Source organism: Macrosteles quadrilineatus, unplaced genomic scaffold (assembly GCF_028750875.1).
Source record: "Macrosteles quadrilineatus isolate MER2022 unplaced genomic scaffold, UCM_ALF_1.0 Scaffold_7__1_contigs__length_78375512, whole genome shotgun sequence".
In the NCBI taxonomy this organism is placed as follows: Eukaryota; Metazoa; Arthropoda; class Insecta; order Hemiptera; family Cicadellidae; genus Macrosteles; species Macrosteles quadrilineatus.
Genome location: NW_026542600.1, coordinates 25124672 through 25150166, shown reverse-complemented (window position 1 = coordinate 25150166; position 25495 = coordinate 25124672). Strand labels below are relative to the sequence as shown.

Sequence of the window (25495 nt, the reverse complement as noted above, 5' to 3'; positions counted from 1 at the left end):
ATTGAAAAGTAGGCCTTTTACACGTAGAAAAATGACAAAATAAGTAGGATAACTATTAATGTTTTAGTCAGTCACCTGTTTGATTTGATAGTGAGTGAAGTAGGTATTTGGAATCAACTACTTTTATTAAATGTACAGTACTCAAGATGTTTAGCGTTTTAAATTAAAGGAAAAGTACTAAAATAAGAATTGTGAAGAGTTATTGACTTTTTACATTTGCTGACTATAAATTATTGATATAATCAGCTCGTTAGGAACATTAGCATTAACTATGTTTGCTAAAGATAAATAATAGTTCTGAAAATAGTAGTACCAAACTTACCATTAATTTAATCTAATTTGTATTCCAGATCATTTCAGGAAAGAAAACCTTCTTGAAACCTTTCAAATGTAAAAACATTGAAGTCAAAGGAGATGCCCAGTTGAAGTTAATAAATGACATCAATATCAATGATATCGACCAAAGAATTGTACGGCATCATGGAGATGGCAAGGAAGTAGTTACTGGAAACAAAACGTTTATAAATGGATTTAAAGCATTTAGCTTAGAATGCCCAGGTGAGTTGTGATATTAAATTAGAAACAATTTTTAGAATAATCCATAAACAGAACAATGGTACCACATTGTATACAGTATAGGCTACTCTTAGGTAGAAACATCGTTAAAACCCAAAATGACCAACATTCTATTTTAAATAAATCTGAAATTTGAAATCAGAGGCAGGGTTTTGAATAGCAGCAAACATAAGTATTCATTGCCCCAATATTTTTTATAGGTATACTGAACTTAAATTGAAGCGTATATTACCTTTTATAATGAACCTGTTCAAACACAGACTCTGTAAAGGAATCTGGAATTAGCTTGGTCTAAAGATTAAATCCAATGAGGGGGGCCGGGCGGTCTTAATATGGGTTAGTTTGACTTGTTTTGAATGCTTGTGGGATTGAGACAGAAAAGACAGAAGGGCTAGAAAGGGACTTGGGCCATGAAGATTACTGGGCCTACCCTTTTCCCACTGCAGCATCTTAAACAAATTATCAACTTTTAAAGAAAGTTGCTTTAACTTTACGTTTTTCTTGCAAAACATAAATGTTATCGAACATTTGTTCAGCGTTAAATAAATCCCAGCTGCACTTAGGATAGTTCAGTATGAATGAGTACAAAGGGCCAACAGTAGTTAGTTGGGAATGCCCGATGAAGTGCAAAGATTTTTAGCGTGTTAGGGATGAGCTTTTCCCTTGCAGCTGGTACAAAACATTTACCCACAGGTTTCACTCAATTACTAATTTATCTATATTTACACAAATTATTGTTTGTTAACTAAAATCTTTTGATAAAAGATAATACCAAAAAGTGCCAACTATACTAACTGGTAACATAACTTCTTATTGGTTGAGTTTTTTTGTCTGTTTAATGTGGTTTCTGTTTTTGAAACTGTCTTTCATCTCAATATGGTGTGTTGAATTTAATGATACAACATTTTTGGTTACAGTTTCATTTTTGATTTGAAAAAAAAAACTAGGATTTCAGATACTAGAGGGTAAATAATGTCACTATTCAATATTTTTCCGATTTTAGAAGGTATAAATGGGGTTAAAGCAGAAAATATCGTCTCAAGAAAATTTAGCAGCGAGGCTCCTCCATTCACTGTACAGCATCTCAAAGTGTTTGGTCCCTTGCTGGTAGAAAAGGTTAATGATCTAAACTTGAAGGATTTCATACAAGACTGCATTTATTTAAATCATACTGATACACAAAGAATCACCGGTCAACTTCACATCAAAGGAAATGTCTCACTAAAAGGTATAAATATTTGTATAAAATAACAATATATAAAATATCCTTGTGTATGGTGTTAATGAATATGGTGACTTCTGTGTATATTCAATGATATGGCTTAGTAGCTAAAACATACTAAGCCGGTTAGTTGGTTATAAGTACTGGTATTATTTACTGGTTGAAAATAACAACTAGATTACAAGACTTCTCTGTAACAACCACTTGAACATTTAGAATTCACAACTCCAAATAGTCAGAAATTAATAATGGTTACCTAAAAACACCATGTAATTCTTGGTTTTAAACCTCGCAAGTATATACATATTTATTAAGCTATTCATAAATAGCTGGCTTTAAGAATAACTATATACTTTTGGAACATTGGTTTGGATAGTCTTAAAAAGTGCATTTGAAATCTATCAATTTTCTTTATTGAGATTTCTTTAAGAAATACAATAGTGTCATATACATAGATTGTAATTTGAATTTTCATATTGCTTAACAATTTTGATCATAGAATTTCTTTAGTGAGTAGAATGGTTGATCCATTAGCCAGTCATTGAGTTTCCTCTTCAAGTCTTGATTTCTTAAGACCTTCAAGTGGTTTGTCAGGCTATTGAAGACCTTTCGTCCCATGTAGGTAGGCTTCCTGCCGTATTGAGTTGTATGGTGAGCTGGGAGAAGGTAGTCTGTAGCTCTTCGAGTGTTGAGAGAGTGAGAATCTTTTCCTGTTGTAAGCTCACTCTGTTCAGTATATTTAATCACTGCAAGGATGTATAGTGATATCACAGTCATGATTTTTAGTGATTTATAAGCTTCCCTGATTACCATAAATGACCATAAACCAGCCCCCTTGAAGCAAATGTACCTAATCTTCAAAATGATTCTCATTATCGGGGAATAGTGTACACTTTGAGTTGTGTTGTATCAGTTGAACACTCCTTTTTTAAGTAGTCTTTTACCCATTTGTGATAGGAATGCCAAAAAATATAATTAATTTCTTCAGTTTATTGTATTTTGCCCCGAATAAAAACTTCAGCCAATATTTTCACTAGTCTAACGTAATCTCTAGAAGAATAAGATTTGACAGACTACACTTTAGAAGCCTATACCTTCCAGTTTAAGTGGGCTTGACATAGTCTTAGTTCATTATTTTTAAGAGGGGACATATATGTTTAACAATTGTAACTTACGTCAATCAATCCAGTTGTGTATTGGAGGGACGTACGTTTCGACCTTTAGGCCATCTTCAGCCCCGCTGTTACACTAAGTTCCATCCTTAGTTGCATTGTTGGTGTAGCAACCGCGTCAAATATTTACAATTAAGAACATAAAAAACACGAAAACACGACATTGACGAAGACGAACACATATTAACAAAACTATCACCGTGCGCACGGCTGAACGGGCTCGGGACTGCGGCGGCACTGACTTGTCTAAGTGCCCTGCTTTAGACTTTGGACCACGACGTCACTCACTCCTTCTTGCATTATCTGTCAGTCGAATAATGGTATCATATACAGGATTGGCGTCTGAATGAATTCTTTCATTTAAAATATTTATATTTAGCTTGAAACCCTTGTATATGGCCATTTCTTCTAGTCTGTCAAGCCGCTGTCCTTTCTTTTCCCTCGCTAAGATTTCCAAATTACTGCCTATATTTGTATAAGTGTGCCCCTGTTCATTTAAGTGCTTCGCATATTTTGATTTAATATTTGTTCCTGGTGTTCTACTAATATTCTCAAGCTCTTTAACATGTTCTTTAAATCTCAATTCAAAAGATCTGCCCGTTTGTCCTATATAAAATGCGTTGCAGTCGTTACAATTAAGTTGGTATACACCTGAACCTTTGTATTTATTTATATTGTTAGGTTTATTCGTACTGCTTAATATTTTCTGCAAATTGTTTTCTGATCTGAAAGATGGGGTGATATTTTGTTTTCTAAACGTTTTCTTGATAATGTGTTCAGTTTTCTTTGAATACCTGACAGATGCATACTTCTTGTTTGATTCTGAATGTGATACATTAGGTGATATGTATTTTGCCATACGTTTATTATACATTCTGTCAATAAGAGCTGGATCGTAACCATTTTGCTGGGCTATGTATTTTATGGTATTCAGTTCCTTCTGTTTGTCTGTAGTACTCATTGGTATGTTAATTAGTCTATGTAACATGGAATTGAAAGCTGAGAGTTTATGTGATAACGGGTGATAAGAAGTTGCGTGGATTACTTGATCAGATTGTGTGGGCTTCCTGTATATTTTAAATTGGTGCTTATTGTCAATATTGGATATGGATAGATCCAAGTAGTTTATGTTACCATTAGATTCGGTTTCTGAAGTAAAGGATATATTGTTATGTATGGAATTCAAATATTTTTCAAAGATAGCTGTTTGCCTCTTGTTGCCTTTGTATAAACACAAAACATCGTCCACATACCTCCACCAATAAATAATTTTACTATGGTATTGATTCCCTGCAAGTATTTTATTATTTTCTAAATTATGAAGAAATATTTCGCTTAGAATTGCTGATAGTGGTGAGCCCATTGCCAATCCCTCAGATTGTTCATAGTAGTTGTTATTAAACACAAAATAGTTTTGCTGGACGATAATACTGGTTGCGTTAATCACTTCCTTTATCTCATTATCACTTAGCTTCCCCCCTTCTGTTAATCTCTCCTTCAAAATAGTTAATGTTTCTTTTACTGGGATACTAGTGTACAAACTTTTAATATCGTACGAAATCATTGTGGTACCTTGTGGTATGTTGAAATCTTTGATTTTGTCAACTAGGTCAGATGTGTTTTTTAAACTCTTACTGTCCTTACTGTCCTTATTGGTGGAGGTATGTGGACGATGTTTTGTGTTTATACAAAGGCAACAAGAGGCAAACAGCTATCTTTGAAAAATATTTGAATTCCATACATAACAATATATCCTTTACTTCAGAAACCGAATTTAATGGTAACATAAACTACTTGGATCTATCCATATCCAATATTGACAATAAGCACCAATTTAAAATATACAGGAAGCCCACACAATCTGATCAAGTAATCCACGCAACTTCTTATCACCCGTTATCACATAAACTCTCAGCTTTCAATTCCATGTTACATAGACTAATTAACATACCAATGAGTACTACAGACAAACAGAAGGAACTGAATACCATAAAATACATAGCCCAGCAAAATGGTTACGATCCAGCTCTTATTGACAGAATGTATAATAAACGTATGGCAAAATACATATCACCTAATGTATCACATTCAGAATCAAACAAGAAGTATGCATCTGTCAGGTATTCAAAGAAAACTGAACACATTATCAAGAAAACGTTTAGAAAACAAAATATCACCCCATCTTTCAGATCAGAAAACAATTTGCAGAAAATATTAAGCAGTACGAATAAACCTAACAATATAAATAAATACAAAGGTTCAGGTGTATACCAACTTAATTGTAACGACTGCAACGCATTTTATATAGGACAAACGGGCAGATCTTTTGAATTGAGATTTAAAGAACATGTTAAAGAGCTTGAGAATATTAGTAGAACACCAGGAACAAATATTAAATCAAAATATGCGAAGCACTTAAATGAACAGGGGCACACTTATACAAATATAGGCAGTAATTTGGAAATCTTAGCGAGGGAAAAGAAAGGACAGCGGCTTGACAGACTAGAAGAAATGGCCATATACAAGGGTTTCAAGCTAAATATAAATATTTTAAATGAAAGAATTCATTCAGACGCCAATCCTGTATATGATACCATTATTCGACTGACAGATAATGCAAGAAGGAGTGAGTGACGTCGTGGTCCAAAGTCTAAAGCAGGGCACTTAGACAAGTCAGTGCCGCCGCAGTCCCGAGCCCGTTCAGCCGTGCGCACGGTGATAGTTTTGTTAATATGTGTTCGTCTTCGTCAATGTCGTGTTTTCGTGTTTTTTATGTTCTTAATTGTAAATATTTGACGCGGTTGCTACACCAACAATGCAACTAAGGATGGAACTTAGTGTAACAGCGGGGCTGAAGATGGCCTAAAGGTCGAAACGTACGTCCCTCCAATACACAACTGGATTGATTGACGTAAGTTACAATTGTTAATTCAAACATCAATCCGTTTGCTACAAATCAATCATCATATATGTTTAGTAGATTTCACTAGCCATTATCTCCTAATTAAATAATGTATAAGTAAAAACTTTTATATCACTTTATTTGCAAAAACACTTTTTAACTACATGTTGGGAATTTTGAGAATAGTTGAACTTTGTTGATGATTAATGTAGGCCTACCTGTAAAATTAAATAATACAACTCAAGAGGTAAACAGTGTGTAAATTGTCCTAGCCAGTCTCATCCCCTAAACAAAGATTTTTCTCCTGAGATACTATAATAACAATTTGAAAGAAAATCTTGGCTCCGCTCCTACCAAATATAAATCATGTTCTGCAATTTGGTTTCTGTGGGAAGTAGATCAACCCCTGTTGAGCAAGTTTTTAGACAGAGATTTCAAAAAAGGCCATATCAATTTTCATGACAAGGCTAGCAGCGTGTGTTCAACCGTTTCCATCGAGATGATGAAATAAGTTGAGGAAACTTTGCTCGCAGATCGGCATGTTAAAGACTGCCAGGGTTTGCCGTTGTTCTCGGTAGTCTTAGTGAGACACGTCCTCTGTCAGTTCGGCAATCTCTTGTTCAGTCACACCGCCGTCCCTATGAGAATTTGCCTTACTTGGGTCACTGCCTCAAACAAAATTCCTGAATGATCACAGCTGTCATACATTGTTAAAAGCATTTTCAACATCGTAAAAAACATTCTTAACATTGTTTATTCTAAAATTTGGTTTATTCTTAACATTCTTAAATGTTTACAACCACCTCCAAACAACTTCCACCCCATATTCACATTTTATAGGTTCAAAAAGTTTGTTCACATCCACCAACAGGGGATGGACTTCAAAAGGAAAAGCCCCTTGCGCATAGACACCTAATCACAGAACACAGCTTATACTTCATGGAGGCGTCAAGTTTCTCTCACATATTACTAACAAAAAATTGTTAAAACTTTTCAGGAAATGTAACTACACCAAGTATAAACAACATCTCAATGAGTGATATAGTGTATGTAACAAATAAGAAGAAACCAACTAGAATACATGGCTGCAAAAGACTAATGTCAGATATGGAAATAGAAAGTGACCCAAATATTGACATTTTGAACAACAGAAATGTAGTTGATACATATAGAGACAATGTAAAGATTGACCAGAATGTTACAATCAATGGCTCAGTGGTAAGTTGATATTTAAGTGATTTAAAACTATACTGTACTCTCATAATGGCAGAAAACTCTATCTCCTGTAAGTCAGATTAGTGCTAGAAACCCATTAACCCGCTTTCATTAATTGTAAATTATAATATCAATGAAATGAAAATAGGAAATATTTTACAAGCGTTATTTTTGTGATTTCACAAATGGGTGTGAAGAAATGGGAAATGCTTTTCCAGCTTTTTGGTGTATCCGTCTGAGTTTTTTTTTTTTCAGGACAGAATGACATTTTGAGTCAAGTCTAGATTTTTCCTGGGTTTATCAGGGGTGGTAGATTTTCCCATATATTTTTACGATAGAGAAATTGAATTATGCACTCTGCATTATGCACTTTACATTATGCACTTTGCATTATGCACTTTGCATTATGCACATTACATTATACAAAACCAATCGGTCTTGATAATGTAAACCCTCTAGAAAACACAGTTTGCAATATTTCAGGATGGTGCCTTTGTAGGCCAGAGATGGCATTCCATCTGCGATGTTCAGCACAGCTTCACAGCATCACAGCTTCTTGGTTCTCTTCTCTTTCAGCAATTTCTTGTATAATACAGAAACAGCACTTAACGGTACTCTCACATTGAAACAGAATGAACATACCACTACTAAGCGTACAACGAAATGAAATGAAATAAACTTTATTCATAATTTGCAAACATGTGCACGAATGGCGTCATTTGGATCAAAATCATAATACTTAATCCTAAAAAGTACAAGACTATTGAAAATGTTCTTATTCTAATATATTATGTAGAAGGAAATAATCATTCTTTGAGTACAGGGGTTTAGTTAAAAAGTACATTTTTAGCTTGTTTTTAAATTTTGAAGTTTTTGTATAGTCCTTTAATTTTGTTGAAAGAGCATTGTAACATTTTATACCCATATAAATTGTTTTTTTTTTTTTTTTAAATCTTAATCTATGTGAAGGTGTTGCATAGTTATTTCTGTTTCTGGTACAGTATTGATGAGAATCCCCTACCAGTGAGACATTATTTGAATTTTGGACAGTATATAATACAGTATACATTGATAGATATAATAGCTATATTAGGGATGGACGAGATTGGATTTTTAGTTCGAGACGAGACGAGACGAGATTTTTTATTTCTCATAAAATTTCGAGACGAGATCGAGACGGGATTTCCCTTCTCATACACAACGGGAAATGCACGTTCAAAATTTTTACCTGATTTTGTAACATTGTTAGATGACTGTTTAAATACAAAAATAATGATAATAGGCAAGAATATTTTCAACCTTTTATTAAAAAACATCAGCATAAAATTTTTTTATTAATCACACCTAACTTATTAAAAATGCCTACGATTAGGAAACATAGTGATATCAGTTAGAATAGAGTTCAACTTATCCTAAAATAAAATAAATCATAAAATAAAAGCAATATTAATTTTTATAATATAGTTACTTGTTTTGACTTTTTATAATAATAAAACATTCCTCACACTGCTTACACTTAACAAAACTTCTCAAATGTTATTATTAAAGTAATATTATTAAAATAATTATGTAATATTTACATTTACAGAATTAATTAAATAAGAACGCCTTTGCAAAGGAAACGCAACTACAACACGCTCCTGTATTGCAGGTATTGCATTGACTTTCTGCAGGCGTTTTTAATTTTTTTTTTTAATTCTTGTCTCGATAAAAATCTCGGCCAAAAAGAAATCTCGTCTCGTGTAACAAGATTTAAAATTTCCCGAAAATTTCCCGAAATTTCGAGACTTGACCATCACGACTTGAATATACAGTCATTTGCCTAGTTCTTCAAATTTTTCGTTAACAGAATCTTGCCAATCCAAATTTAACATAATGCGGATTGCTCTTATCTGGAGAATTAAAATTCTGTCTAAATTAGCTTGTGATGTTCCTCCATAAATACTTTTACCAAAGGATAAATGTAAGTGAATATGAGCAAAATAAACCAATTTTAGTGATTCAAGTTTACAAAATTTGAAAATTTTGATAATCGATAAAGTGCAAATAGGCCTGTTGACATTCGATTTGCCACATGATCAATATGATAATTCCAGCTTAATTTACTGTCTATAACCCTATCTTCACCAGCTAATTTTAGTGCTGGGTAATCTGAGTTGGTATTTGTATTAGTATTAGTGGTGATTTGTGTTGTTTAGGTGTTGTGAAACTATTTTATGTGAAACTTAGAATATCCTACTTCTTATTGTCCTATTTCTATCCCCCTTTCATAATCTCTGCTATTTTAAAAACTTATCATGATCAGATTTAGACTTTGTCTTTAGGTGCTAAATTATATAGTTACAGTTGTAATAAAGTTACCCTAATGATATACAGTTTCAAAAATAACAAGTTGTTTTTTATATTTAAAGTTCTAATATCTTCAAGACAAGAAAAAATATTCAGAAAAATAAAAAGAACCTGAAAAATTATAAGTTTTGAATGGTTGGCTTGATTCTATCTTTCTTACCTAATCTTTACGGAGGGACCATCTAATTATTTATGACATCATTTAATGTGATTCACACTCCTCCTCCTCATAAGATTGATATTTTAAATCAAGGTCCAATAAGAAACAGTACACTTGGTTAAAACTACATTTTGATCTACTGCCCATAGCACTGTACTATACCGATTTGCCTGTTTCATCTAATTTTTTTGTTTTTTTTTCAGATATTTGAATCAGCTGTTGAAATGGACACAATCTTTGCAAAAGAATATTATGTTGATGAGGAGAAGCTCATTTATCTAAATAAAACTTTCTCTCCTTGACTTTCTCTAGATGATCAGTGTTTTTGAGAGTTTGCTGAAAGAGTATGAGTGTGTGTACATAATTATTTGTGAATAACTGTAATATATTATGATAAAAACATTTTTAATATTGTAAAATATTTTTTGATCTAAATTTTGTGGAATTTTTATTAAATTAGCTTGATGTTAATAATTCATTGTTTTGGTAAAAAAACATCACTTTTGGATGTAACTGCTTTAATTTTTAAAACAACAGTACTCAAAATGGATTGATAGCCAATAAGTATTAGCTTTTCACTTTATGAAATAAAGTAACCACAAAATAGTTGAATTTTGTTTATTTGTGATGTATTTCTCTCTTTGAAAGAAGTTTTTTTGTGTTTCTCATTGACTTGACCTACTCCATTGGAATAGAATTAATAAGGATCAATAAAAAATTGTATTGATTAATTGATTTAACTATTTTTTTGTGCAGTCAAGTTTCATTACACATCAGTCAATACAGTATCTTTGTGATATTCATTTCTATGTACTCTAGTTACATTGATGTTCAGTGATTTGTATTTGCCATATTGATTTCCCTTTACTTTATCTATAGTGAAACTTAAAGATACATAGCAATGTCTAATGTAAAATATTGACACAAACAAAACATTTTATTGATCTCTATTGACTTGTTCCATTAGGGTTAGAGTAACAGAGAAGTAAGGTACAGAGGAAACACTCAATGGTACACTTAAGTGATTTCTAGCACTAGTTGTTGGTGTCTAGTGCAAAGTCTAACACCCTTGCTAACATGTACTTAATGTTAATGCTCATGGTTGAGAAGACCCTGTGCCTTGTGCGATAGGAATTTCTGCACAGTGCTCACCTCTTGAGCTTTCCTTGCTGGTCACACGTATATTTCCGGCACAACATACTAGAGTTGAAAGCGCACGGTTGTCCCATAAACAAATTTCCTCTGTACCTTAGTTCTCTGTGAAAATTTGAGCTTTTTGTTTCACCCCTCAAATCCATCTTTTATCTGTATTATTGTGTCCCCAAAAAAACTATGGCTCTTGATAGCCGAGGAAACACTGCTGCATCTTGTTCAACTTTCTGTGAAATGTGGTCACCATCATAAACTTAGGAAATTCAAATGCTTACAAACTGGCAGTGTCTGATAGATATCAGTTATTGTCTGTCCAGTTCCCCATCTTTCCAATCAAGCAACACTCTCATAACCTCACACACTTGAGCCCATATCAGATAAGCTGCCTAAGAGGTTAAAAAAATCACAGAAAGGTGTTGCATTTATTATATTTGTAATATTGGCAGCAGTGGCAGCGGTTTACCATTAAAAGAAGGGGGGGGGGTAAATACCACAAAGAAGACATGGGTTATGTAATATGAGTAAATATTACATCAATTTATCAATATAATATATTCCTATTAAGGTGGGGCAGGGAGGAAGGGTACCCCCCTCCAGCCTTATCACAACTACTTATCACAACTACTGTTAGACAATATTTACCTCAATATTTATTCAGCCTCAATTCCCTCAAACTGAGAGCTATATGAATCCAAGGGATCCTTCAAGGAAAAGAAAGAGGTAGTCCATTTAATGCAGATTTAGGGAGAACGATGACTGCTTTTATGGTGTATGATTGAAATAAATCATGACAGAGCAGTGAAAAACTAAGTCTTGTATTTAAAAATTAAAAACCAAATTCAATCTAGTTATGCTGGGTAAGGAGCTCTCTACCATTCACCAAAAAGGAATTATTAAGTTTAAGAGATCTCTTGGAAGTTTCCTTGGCTGGCAGTTATGTGGGCATTAAGTTGATGAATGGAAATTATTAATTTATATTCATTATTGGATCATAATTATGTTGAATTTACTACTTTACTGCAGGGTTAATATTGGCGCATAAGGTTTAAAAAGCATTAATTGCAACTCCTCAAACTACCTGGTTCTTTGATTCATATTGATTCCATACATTCCATATTCCATTCATCCATCCATTCTTTGATTCCATTCATAACAATATTTCTGAGTGCACTGTTTAATTTATTCAGGAATAAGAATACTAAATAAAGAGAGTAAGATATTTCAAATGACGTATATTTATGTCAAATAAAACTGAATTAAACTATTCATTGTTTTGCATATCAATCTTTCATTGATACATTTCAGTATACCGGGTGTCCGAAAAATAACTCCCTAGTTTTGATAAATTGTAGAGAATACATATTCTTATATCTAATACATGAAATTAAAGAGGGTTTACTTAAGTTTATTTTGACATTAGTACACCTCGATATGTGACCCATTTGTAGCTCTACAGATATCTAACCGGTATTCGATCTCTCTCCAAGTGTTAGTTAACATATCAGGTGTCACTGATTCTACTGCAGCTACGATTCTTTGACGAAGATGGTCAATGTCACGTATCTTTTCTGAATAAACCAAGTTCTTAACGTAACCCCACAGGAAAAAATCCAGTGGTGTTATGTCTGGGCTTCTTGGAGGCCACGCGATCGGGCCAGCTCTCCCCATTCATCTTGCCGGGAAACGAGCGTTTAAGGCCGAGCAGGTCAAACAGGTGTGCCAACCTTAATACCAACGTACGAAACTAAAACTTAAGAGCATACTCAACAGGCCCAAAGAATTATTTTTGTCCATTCTAACGAATACTGTCCTCAGAAATTTGATAAAACTAGGGAGTTATTTTTCGGACACCCGGTATTTTGGGGGAAAGGGAGGGGCTCTCTGGAAATTGTAACCTTAATATTTTATTAATATAAGGCTATATTTCCCCCCTAGCCTGGAGATTTGTGTAATTAGATATCTAAAAGAACATAAATACTTCACAAATTCTTAAGTAGGTTCACATATTCTCTCCTGCATCTATCTTTACCGAACCAGACATGTTTTAACAAATTTAAATATTTTAAAGTTCCTTTAAGGTAGGCCTAGATGTAATTTGGTGAGAAGGTGAGATTCTACATTCAGAACATTTATGTAACTAGATATCTTCCAAATTGTAAACAGCTGGTTATAAATTTTCTACACCTATCATAAATTTTCCAGTCCAGGAATGCTCACATTCAACTTGAAAAGGCACAGGTTGAGGTTGCCTATTAATATATAGGATTGTTTGTGTTCCAACCCTGCTGTATCATTGCTTCTTACAACTTAAATGTTTTAAATTTCCTTACAGTACAGTAGACTCCCTCTTATCCGGACAACTCTTAACTAGACATCGGTTTAACTGGACTACACTCGGCGGAAATTAAATCTCTTTAACCGGACAATTTTTATCAGCACATCGGTTTAATCGGACTAGATCGGCAGGAAGTGGGCAATACTGAAACGACTGTTCTCGTGAGAAAGATTTGAGACCAGTGATCATACGTGTCTAAATACAATGCTCTCCTAAATTTAAGTAAAATACTGTATACAGTATGCATTTAAACGGTCCATTTTAGCGAGTTTTTAGGGACGTCGGTTTAACCGTAAAAACCATTAGATCCGGTATAGCCTCAGTCCTGAGGAGTCCGGATAAGAGGGAGTCTACTGTAGTAATTTGTAGTGATTCCACAGTTAGAATATTCTTGTAATTAGTCAAATCTTTGAACTACTTAAATCATCTAAAGTTCCTCTAGGTATTTTGGGTGATAAAAAAGTCGAAGTACGTTTTTAAATTACTTAACATTTGTCTTTACTGAATTAATTTTGATATTTCAATCAAATATTTTTAATTATTCATCCACATGACCTCAACGTGAAACCTTATAAAATGACTTAAAATATATTGAGTCGCCTTATAACATAAATATAATAAATAAATAAAAAGGTTTATTTAGCAGGTGTTTTTCAGATACAATATTTTTTTCTTTTCAAAACAACTCTTGTCCTTAATACTAATAAATTATTCATAAAAACTAACTATAAAACAATATATAAAGAATCTATGAAAACAATGTAAAACAATCCATACCAACAATCTATTAAACAATCTTAAAAAAATAAAAAATTTATAACAAACATACTTAAAATAACCAGAATCTGCAATACAAGGACTAGAGCAATTAACAATAAAAACATACATTTACTTTAGATACAACTACTTTTACCAAACAAATATTCCTTTAACCTTTTTTTAAATGTGTTCAAAGAGTTGGCCCTTATTACTTGATCGGGGAGAGCATTATACATGGTAAGGCCAAAGTATGAGAAGGCGCGCCTCCCCACCTCATGCCTAACTCTATAGCTTTACGTATCAGGCTGCAGGTTAGGTCAGGTGTATATAATTACCTTTAATTTGCATAATGTTTGCAGCGTTTCTGTAAGGAGTTATGTGATCTCTTTTCGTGCAATTATAAATAAATCTAAGTGATGCATTTTGTAGTCGTTGGATTTTATTTGGTTCGCCTTTTTTAATGCTATATTTCCATATGCTGGAGACAATAATCAAAAACTGACAATACCAAGGCCCTTACTATAGTTTTATTTTGGCGTCAGGTAAAATCCCTTTCAATCTATATAGACCTCGCAGCCGGCCAAGGGCTCGCTGACACATGAGGTTTACATGATCAGTTAGCGTCAGGTCTTCGTCAAGAATTACTCCTAGCGTTTTTAGTTTCTCGCATATATTGATGGCTGTCCAATTTATTTTAATATTACTGACCATGTCTTGCCTAATTTCGTTTAAAATGTCTTGTAGTGCAATTTGACCAGACAGATATAGCATTCAGCTCATTATTAATGACATCAAAGGCTTTATCGTAACATGTTTTACCATAGGACAGTATCTGGCAATCATCAGCATATAAATGTAAATTGCACGTTTTTACAATTTTCGTGATGTGAGCAGTGTATATATTGTAGAAGATTGGACCTAAGCATGTTCCTTGGGGAATTCCTCTTTCTTTTGACAGGGGAGATGATACTTTACCGATGATTTTTGTTACCTGAGTTCTGTTTTTGAGGTAAGATTCAACCCATTTTAATGCTGTGTCATTAACTCTGAAATATTGTAGTTTGGCTAACAACAATGTATGAGATAATGAATCAAACGCTTGAGAATAATCTAACATGATTATAGAGCTACATTTACTATTATCTTTTTGTTTCAAAGAGATCACTATACAAATTTAGAAGCAAAGTGCAACTTAGTGTTTCCTGAAACCTGATTGTTGTTTTGGTAAAATGATTTCTTTTTCGATAAATACTGAAATCTGTTTAACTACAATTTTCTTTAAAACCTTTGATAATGTTGGCAGTACTGATATAGGTCTTAGATCTTTAACATTCAGATGTTTAGTTTTAGGCAGTGGGCTCACAATACTTTCTTTCCAGGAATCTGGCAAATATCCTGTAGCTAGTGACTGGTTGATCAAATGAGTAATTGCTGAAAGACAGTACGAACTCATTGATGTTCATGAAAATATTTATACCATCATTTCGCTTTGCTTTTGAGCTTATTTCATTTATTGCTTTTTGGACCTCTAGTTCTGTTACGTAAGCAAATTGAAATGCTTTGATGCCATGTATTTTATAGTTCATGTAATAATTAATAAGGTTTTGATCCGCGCTTAAGTTAGATCCCATGTCAACGAAATGCTTGTTAATTTCATTAATGCCCGCAAATAAATAATCGTTTGGTCTACTATCATCACCTACACTGCAACTTCTCATGACTGACCTGAATTCACTAGGTTTCTTTGAATTACTCAGGGTTTTAAGGTAGTAAGACCTTTTTGCTTTGTGTACTAAAATATTCAACTCATTCCTAATAGTTTTGTACTGTTCCCAATCTCTGCCATTTTTAGTTTGCCGATATTTACGTCTTAACTTATTTATATATTTTGATAATTTGTTAATGTCAGTAGTTCTCCATGCCGCTTTTTACTTTGTAACACGCCTGCGCACTATAGGAGCGTGTTTATCAAAAATGGCATTTATATTTGAGGTAATGAATTTTTCAATTGCATTTACATTAAAAATTTGATTAGCACATCCCCAGTCCACTGCCGCCATTTCTCTCACTGCACTTGAAATATCAAATTTCCACCAAATTGTATGATACCATTTTATTTGCATTCTTTTCATCAAATTCAAACTCAATACATCCATGAATCATTTTGTGGTTAGTTATTTTAACTTTCCTGTGGTCTCTTATGTTTGAGGTATCAATTACTCAAACATACTTACTCAATTTTGTGGTGTTTTCGACGATGATGTGGTCTATGAGAGTGGATAACTCGGCAGTTACCCTGGTAGGCTCGTTTATCAGTTGGACTGTATTTGTGCTTTGCAACTGCAAGAGACGTTTCATGTATTTTGCATCACTATGTGATCGTGTGTAGGTCGATGTTTGTATCTTCTAACACGATGTCATTATCGATATCGACCCCAAATGCAAGGTCAATAAATGCAGCATTTAACAATGTTTCTACAGTGGTGTAGTTTGCATCGGGAGGTCTATACATAAAGCAAATTCCAAGTTTTTTTTTGTTTTGGTATGAACTGTGATAGAGATATGCTCTAGTTGCTAATCAATGTTATTCAAACTATTGACCACATTTTTTATATTCTCTTTTATATAAATAGCAACCCCCCCGCCAGTTTTTCTTTTAGCGTAGTTATTACTTTTTCTGTCAGATCTCAGGAAAGTATAACCAGGAATGTTGTAAGTATTTGAGGGAGTGTGAGGGCATAGCCATGTTTCTAAAATACCTATAAGATTGAAGTCAAAGTCTTTGACAAGAGAGCACATCTCGTCAAAACCAGTTCCCAATGAGCGCATATTATTATGAGCAAACTTCAGGAAACGTCTCTTACTGACCCGTCGTTCAATTTCCCAAACTCTCTGGGTGAAATATCTTTTTTGACAAGTTTATGACATCTCGTTTGCCTTGTTCTGGTGAGATAGTGGATACTTTGTCATTTAAAACCCAACTGATAATGTCGCTGAATAACCTTTCTAGCTGAGCATTTCCTCCCATGTTGAGGTGCCTCCCGTCTCAAGCAAGTCCTCCCAACCCAACAGTTTGCCTCCACAAACGAGACATTAAAGTTGCTACACATAAACTTTAATTGTTCATTAAAGTCAAAAAGGGGATAAAGATAAAGATAAAGAACATAAAGATTATTAGTTCTGAAACCCATATTGGAGCAATAACTTTGCCTATGCCAGTAATCATAGAGAATCATAAACCTATAATTTACAGTTTGATTCTATACTAAAAATATTAATTATGTTTGTATCAAAATTGTTTTAGGAACAAGGTTTGACAACATTTGCACACCTCATCATTTGATAATTTGTTTTATTTATAATTACAAAATACCGTAATGTTTTTTTTATAAATTGAACTAGTAAATCTAAATTTCATCAAAACATCCTCAACAATGAAATTTGTAACATTTATAAATGGAATACTCCTTGAGATACTTTTATTTGTTGGTACATAATTACATCGGTAATATGAAACAATCCTACTCACAAACATTATTACACAGTATGTATCAGTAAACATCTCTTGGTTATGTAACTGTGTTGTAATAGTTACAGCCTAGATCCTTTATAAGTAATTGGCAAACACATTAATTTCCATTTCAATGAAAGCCGTATCCAAAGGGCACTGACGCTGAGAATGAGAAGTGTTTGACCATGTTGTGAGTGTCATATGTCTGAGTGTTGTTTTGCTGACCTGCAGAAGGCTCTTTTTCAGTAGGTCACTTGGTCATTCATTCTAGGCGTTGATTGAAGTTTGGGCACCAATCAATAATGAACAATAAACACAAGAAAGAATGGAAAGTTTTATAATCTGTGCAGATTAGCTGTCACATGGGTTATTTGGTTTCTGTTTTCTTTTGGCAAAGCTGGCTGTATATTACCACAGAGACTGATAAAATCCAATGCAATACATTAAATTGTACTCACTGAGGAAATATAAAGGTGAAAAGGATTGTATGTATATGTATGGATATTTATGGTGGATCTTTGTAGATAAATAGTTGGATGGGTAGGATGGGGCTCAGTCAACCTAAAATAGGTTGTGTTTGATGGATTTTTAAAAATAAAATCGAGAAACCTTAAAATAGTTGAATTTTATGGGAAATAAATCAAAGAGTTTAAGGTCAAATTGTTTCAACAAATGGTATCGTATTTTCCATAGACAAAGGGGGTCACTTTGAATTTGGTAATACAGGATTATTTGGATATCTAGTTAGAAAAAGTTGTCTATGTCAAAACGAAATATTTTCTGCTCTTCGTACAAAACCTCTTTTGTATCAGCATTGTTGGATATTCAGCAGTTCCTTATTCAGCTGTATTTAAATTCCGACCCTGCCCCATCAGTAAGTTAAACAAAGTTTCAGTTACCTAAAAGTTTAATGGATTAACACGTAAAGGCATATTAAGGTAAAGGCATATTTGTTGCTAATTTTGAAACTTTTATTATAGCAAGAATCTTGAATGTAGATTCAATGAAGGGGTCGATTGGCATTTAGGTCAATTTTAACGTTTAAATTACAAGCAAACCAAATTGCAAGTGTTGGATTGTCCGACCAACGTAGGACTAGCATTGTGATTCATATTTATCGACTAAATACAATTATTAATTAAAACGTCTCCGGCTAATATAATTCAAACCAAACCTGGTGCGATGGTCGGATCGAATAGTGTGACGTCAACCAGAGTTCTGTCGGTGGCCACTGCACTGCTACAGCGCTAGTGTCGCCCGTGTGGGTGGGGGGCGGGGGGAGTACGACGGACGAGGACGACGGACGATTTATTCGTTCAGTCCGTCGACCGTCAGTCGCTCACGCTCAGTGTGTCCCTATCTACCGAGCGCATAACGGCTAGAGGACTATCATACGTCCAACAGCGACTCAGTCGCTCAGTTGTAGTGAGGTAGTGTTTGTTGTGAGTGACAATGTCAGCGCCAGTGGGTGTCCTAGTGTGTCTCCTCTTCCTCAACTCCGGTATGTCGGTGGACGCCCGGAACTATGTCAACGACAGAACTTTGGAGCAGAGGATGAGAGAAGACGTCGACTTGTCACAGGTAGGAAATGAAACTAGTCGCAATAACAACGCGGGAATTTTCCTCATTTGTCCTTGTCAACTTCTTGGTTTTATTTGTTAATTTTCTCTCTTTATAAGGTCATATTTCAAATTAACTTTCAAAGGGCGCCGGTACGCGGGAGTCAGAGAGGTCTTTGCCCTTAACAATTGGTGCAGTCCGGGCACTGAAATGTCACCGTTAGTTTTAACTTTTAAACTATTGTTGTGTTTTCGCTTAATCTTTTGTGATATGTTTAGAAATTTAATCTGTGCTCGGACCGGTTTTGGTGTGTATATTTGCGCTTAGCAGGTTGCTATTTTATGCGTTCTTGATGTTTACAAAAACTATAAGTATAACTAATTACAGCAATTTATTCTACAGTTTTTTATTCATAACTTTTTACTTGAATTAATTATACAGTGTATCGACTTATCAATAAACCGGCGTGTGTTTCAACTGATTGATTTACCAAATCATTTTCGAAAACAAATGAAAGTAAAATTATATACAAATTTAGATAACAAAATATTTTGTCCGCAGTACGACATTTACTTAAGTATTCACTACAACAAATAACAACTGCATTTTCCACTTAATGCTTTTGAACACTACAAATTTACTACAGTTTTATATAGATTTTATATCTCCCTTGACCTTTTAAGATTATGAAACATTTTATGCGTTTATGAAATATGTTTAGGGCTGTGCTTGTAAGTGCTTTCTACCTTCACAAACCTTGTTACAAGCCTGTCTATTTTTTTTTTAATGTTTTGTAACCTGTAGTCCCTATGCGTAGTATAGGTTTAACATACAGTTTAACATCACATTATGACCTGTAAAATGCTGAGAGTATGGGTTTTAAGTGATGTATTTACAATAACAATTTAACGTTTGGATTGAAAGGGCTTTAGCTCACGCTATAATATTGCTGAAGTAAATATTTTATATCTTTATTGCTAAATAGATTTGGCATGCACTTACGATACGTAAATAATAACAATTTCTTCAGTGATCTATTTCATATATTTTTAATTAAAACAATCTTAAAAATAAGGTACGGTACAACACAAAATATTGATCACCCATATTTTATCTTTTGGACGCGCACTCATTTTACGGAATCAATATGCGACACGCATAGTTTATTGGATATAAACGTAAATCTTAATTTGGCTTTAATATAAGTAAAATTTTGTAGCATCTTCTTTGACCTTCAATACTTAAACGTTTTTTAAGCTTCCAAAAAGTACTTTTCTGCATCCACGCTGATTCGAAGTGTAGTCTGAACTGAATCAAGTTTGTTACAGGCAATTAATTGTTAATTTGAACTCTTGATTTTCGTGAACTGTATAGCATTTGTAAACCTGATAAACCAAATATGTTTTGAACAGGTCAAAATACACCTATTATTTTGATGGGATTGTTCGCTAAATTGAATTCAATGCAATGGTTCAACCGATGCTCGCACGTCAAATTTGATTTTGGTGTTTGGCGAACTTAAAATCACTGACTTAAGATACTTTAAGAAGTCTTTTGTAAATATGAAGCCTGCTTTGTGTGTATTTTATGTCAATTGAGAGTTTTTCATCTTATTCTGGGGTAAATTTTGCTACGTGCGCTTTATTTTTGGTTACAATACCAGAGTAATAAACAGCCATAAATAGGTTTGTATGGTTAAACTAGTTTAAAAGATGGTAAAATAACATAATAGTAATAAAAATAAACACCGTCCCCCTCTTTATCATCTATTCTTCTACTGGACAGAAACATACCCATACAAGTGCCTTCAGTCTATCTCTGTTTAAAATTACCTAGTGATCAGCTGTCTTTAGTGATAGGGTATATTATCATAGTAAATTACCTAATTTACTACCGGAAATGGTTGCATTAAAATTTTGTGTTAATAAATATTTCTGAATAGGTTATTTATTGAAGTTCTATAAACCACTTATGCAATCACGTTAGTTACCTGTCTATATCACATAGATATCACACACACATATCACATATAATATTTTGGGGTTTCATGCCGAATTAATAGCTGCAAGTTTTTATGTCGCTTCATCCTAAATATGATTTACAACCTTGTTATTTTTGGCATACAAACATCATTCTGCAATTTTAATCTTTGTATAAGTCTTCTAATTATTGTGTATCAACTGATCACTCTATCAAAGTTGACTCTGTTAAACATATTTAATGTGCAAAAACGCACTACGGATCATCACAACCAGGGTATAAAATCAACAAGGGTGCACGTTCCATATAGGATACAACACTGATATATATATACATAAAACTAGCAATGGGTGTTGATAGGCTACAACTTTACTAATGCAATGAGAGTATGATGGTTGAGCCGAACCACCGTCTAGCCAGCGCTCGTCTGTGGTGACTTCTACAGTATCAAGTTATACATTGTTTTTGCTACCGTACATGTTATTTTTACATATTAACTTACATATTGAAATAAAGCTTACACCTTTTTGGACAACATTCGCGTAAAAACACAGTGTAACAATTGTTTTGGGGTAGAACGAGTTAAAAATAAACTTACATTTTGAGTTACAACATAAGTTGATATGATATAGCCACAACATAATCTTAACTTTTTAAACCAAACTCAGAGATATTTTAGAGACCATTTCTTGTCTTTTAGTGTTCCATGTTATCAGAAATTCACAAACTTTTACTATGTTTGTGTAGTCAGAATTTTTTAACGATTTGCTAAAAAGGTCTTAGGATTTTTAACGTTTTGATGTTTTACCTACACCAACTACTGTACACCAGATACTGTACCAAGTATGTCAACAAGACATTAAGTTAATTATTTTTCGAGGCAGGTAAATTGTAATTTACGAACATGATTGGAATGTACAGTATGAAAAGACACACATGCACTAACGAAGGTACACGAAAAACACAGCACATGGATGGCACTGATACATTGTCAAATATGTGTGATTCGCATCTAATGTTCTTTTAACTTTTCTACTACTGAGCAAATTTAAGATGTATGGAATAAGCTATACCGTAGGTCTCGTCGAAGGACCTACACCCGGGCACGATTTACTTTTTCATTTCCATGTCCCCAGAGGTCAAACACACTATTCAGATTCGTATTTTTTATTTGATCCATGTAAAGTTGTGTATACATTCGCAAACTGACTAGGAATAACCGATAATTGTAAAAGGAAATTTTCTTTACATGCAGCTAATCGACCTGCTGAAGGTCTCCGACGCTACATGATCAAAGGTCGTTTTCTTTGCGTTGAAAAGGTAAAGTTCCCATTGAGAAAGAACACTTCATATGAGTTTGGCGCACGCCTTAGGCCGGTTTCACACGAGCCACGAAACGCCCGACAATCGCGAAACGCTGCTTCTGACAGTTGTGGCGCGCTTGTGGCGCGAGAATCGCTGGCTGACGCAAAAAAGGATAGCCCCATTCACTTAACATAGGAACGCGGCGTGCCTTTCACACGAAGTGGCGTCTTTTCGCGTTTGGCGCTAGAACGCGCTGCAATCGCATGCAGTGGCTCTGTTCTCGACAATTTTGGCGTTTGTAGCTGGTTATTGCCACTCAGACAGTCAAAACAACCAGTCACCCTGTATTGTTTCGAATTTTTATATCACATTAAGTTATATCTGACTTTGACACAGACTGTTTTATCGTAAAAGTAGGGTGTAGGCCAGTGTTGTGGGTACAAGAATGTAAAGATTACTCAAATAATAACTCTATGACGTCGTACCGCACGAAGAAGCATTATAAAACATAAATCTTCTTCATCGTCCATTGTAGCACTGAACTGCACTCGTAGTTTTTCCAAGCGGACTGGTGTTTTGGTTTATTTCAGGGAGGTGCGGTATGAAATGGCGATAAACTGATGGAAATTGCGGAATCATGCTTTTGCCGTCTGAAAGGTCCCACGCGATTGAGCGCTGCCAGTGGCGCGTTTCTGCCGACGATTGTGGCACGTTTGTGGCTCGTGTGAAACCGGCCCTAAAATCGTTAAACGATTCTATGAATACACCGCTGTAGTTTTAAATCAGTTTTTAAAACAGTTAGAAGTAAATAGCGATAGGCCTACTGTATTAACATGATATAACAGTTGTGCAAACCATTGCTGTGGTTTGAAAGTCGCGTTTTTTTCTCGTGAACTGGTCTTCACCCTTGGGCTTCATAAGTTTGATGAGTTAAGTTTCCACGCACTCTGCGTTGCTTGTTTGTAAACTAATTAATTGGTTATAGTAATCCTGACCATGTTTCTAACCATTCCCTCTGATTCCTCCTAATCTCAATAACCCCCGAAAAAATAATGTTTATTTGGAAGCCTTGCTGTAGGAGTACACTTACTTCGTATCTCTTTTAGTTTTTGCGTAAATAACAAAAAACCTAATTTTCCTATATCAAATGCATGTTATTTGGGTTTAACACTAAAGGCCCAATTTGATGAAGTGTTAAACCACGTCAAACCCAAATTACATGCATTTTATATAGGAAAATTAGGTTTTTTGTTATTTACGCAAAAACTAAAAGAGATACGAAGTAGGTGTAAATCACAAAGTTGTTAGGAATAAAAAAAAAAACCTATAAAATCATGTGCCACTTGACATATGTTGCTGTTTGAAATTTTTGAAAAATGAGCATTTTGCAAATTTTCAAAAATAAATTTTTTTGGAATTTTTATAATTTAAAAAAACCGTTACTTGTAGCATATCAAAGTAAAGCTAATTTCATAACGAGTAAGAAAATTCAACCGGAGAAAGGATAAATGTATTGGTATAGAAAACACAGAGTATTAAAAAAATATAGTTTTTTCCAAAAAAAAAACTGCCGCCATTTTGAAACGGGAAAAGATAACTTATTTCTGTTTTCGCTAAAATGTTTGTCTATCAAATGCCTTTAAAATGATGTATAACATGACATATGTTTACATTTGAAAATTCCGAGATTCGAACTAGCGACCCTCAGTTTTTGGTACACCCTGTATTGGGAAAAAGTTAAAAATATTTTTACGTTATTCCTTGGGGTCGATTTAGCGGGAAATAGTTTTATTTCATCCTTGTACGTTAAGCCGTTTTTCCGTAATCAATTTGAGACACCTCTCGTGAGACACCCTGTAGAGTAAATGTGACAAATTAAAGGAAATATGTTATTCTAAATCCAGTCAGACTAATGTACATTTGCAGTGTGCAGGTTTGCTGCGGCGGCGGCTTTGACTAATATATTTTCATAGGTATTTTTGGTACGCTATTCAAATAAATCAAATATGCATGACTTTTACGTTATGCGTCCATAATAATTGTGAGACGATAACAACGTATGTTTACCATCACTACAGACTGGATTTTCCATAAAAATAATAGGTAAAAAAATCTTTAAAGGTTAATATAAAAAAAACCATCAGTCTGTTATTGCGGTGAACACATTTTCAAGAGCTTGTAACTTTCCTCTTACTTTAAGTAGAAAACAACAGCTTCTCATTAAGCTTCCTTTCAATATTAATTATGAAGTTGAATTCCTCCGGAAATAAGTTTTCGTGCCCTTGGTAAAATTTGATTTTGCCTTTAAGTTATTCTACAACACACTGTATTCAAACACCCCTATATGAAAGAAACAAGTTAATTTGTTTCCTATGTTTTTGGTATATATTTGTCACTCACTACAAATCTTCTTCGGGTTATTGGGGTGTATGAGTGTGTCGTTTCCGTCAATGACTATACGACATACTCAAACATCAACATTTGCTTTATTTCATAGTTTTTAAGAAAATTCTCATGTAGCCTATAACAAAATGCATACGGGTGCGTGAACAATACAGTATTTTATTTTACATGATAGCTGCACCGAGGAAATGCAACGTTGATTGGTTAACTATGAAACAATTCCTACATTTTTGTAGTGCGTGAGTAAGTAACAAAACAAATAAATCATCTATTTTTTTAATTTTTTTTTGGGTGTCTATTAGTACTTTCACTCCAAATCACATCAGTGCGGTCGGGTTTTATGCAGTTTAGTTGAGTTGTCAGGTCTCGGAGCCACCTATGTTTACGGTGGGCCGATGGCGCCAAAACCATTGATTGCCGCACTGCGCTCGTCGTCCGCCGTCGACGCGCCGCGCCTGCCGTTCCTGTCCTTCCCCTTGAAAATAGCCAAACTGAAACATTCATTGCAATATACAATTACAATACAGCGCTGCTTAGACACCCATACCGAGCTTGAGTAATACATATACCTACAGGGTGAGTTTAAGTACCTTTCCACCTACCTTTTCTACAGTACAAGTTATCTCCGCACATCTTTGTTAGACCTATTTATTGTTCATGGGTTAATTGACTCGGGGGTCGGTCCACGAGGAGTAAGCCGAGATTCCTAAATATAAGTATAGCTTGACTTGTACATCAAATTGAAGGTCTTGTTGAACTGTAAACAGTGCCGAAACTGGACCTCTAATAGACAACCGAGTAAAAAAATACAGCTGTTCAAAGATTCGTTGAATGTGCATTGCTATTATACACTATCTCCTTAGGGACCAATAGGGGGGCTCCCGCTAAAAGAAT

At 34.2% G+C, this 25495-nt stretch overlaps 2 protein-coding genes across 2 annotated transcripts in view; both read left to right on the top strand.

The window, feature by feature from the left end:
* LOC128998307 (uncharacterized) overlaps positions 1-10188 on the top strand; it is a 28904-nt gene extending 18716 nt beyond the window's left edge. Inside the window, exons 13-16 of the mRNA XM_054424387.1 lie at positions 351-558; positions 1580-1804; positions 6870-7090; positions 9800-10188. Coding sequence (XP_054280362.1) covers positions 351-558; positions 1580-1804; positions 6870-7090; positions 9800-9898 — 753 coding nt within the window. The 3' untranslated portion in view covers positions 9899-10188. The remainder of the gene's footprint in view (positions 1-350; positions 559-1579; positions 1805-6869; positions 7091-9799) is intronic.
* Positions 10189-18645: 8457 nt separating this feature from the next.
* Positions 18646-25495, top strand: part of LOC128997804 (fasciclin-1) — a 239937-nt gene continuing 233087 nt past the window's right edge. Inside the window, exon 1 of the mRNA XM_054423522.1 lies at positions 18646-18934. Coding sequence (XP_054279497.1) covers positions 18806-18934 — 129 coding nt within the window. The 5' untranslated portion in view covers positions 18646-18805. The remainder of the gene's footprint in view (positions 18935-25495) is intronic.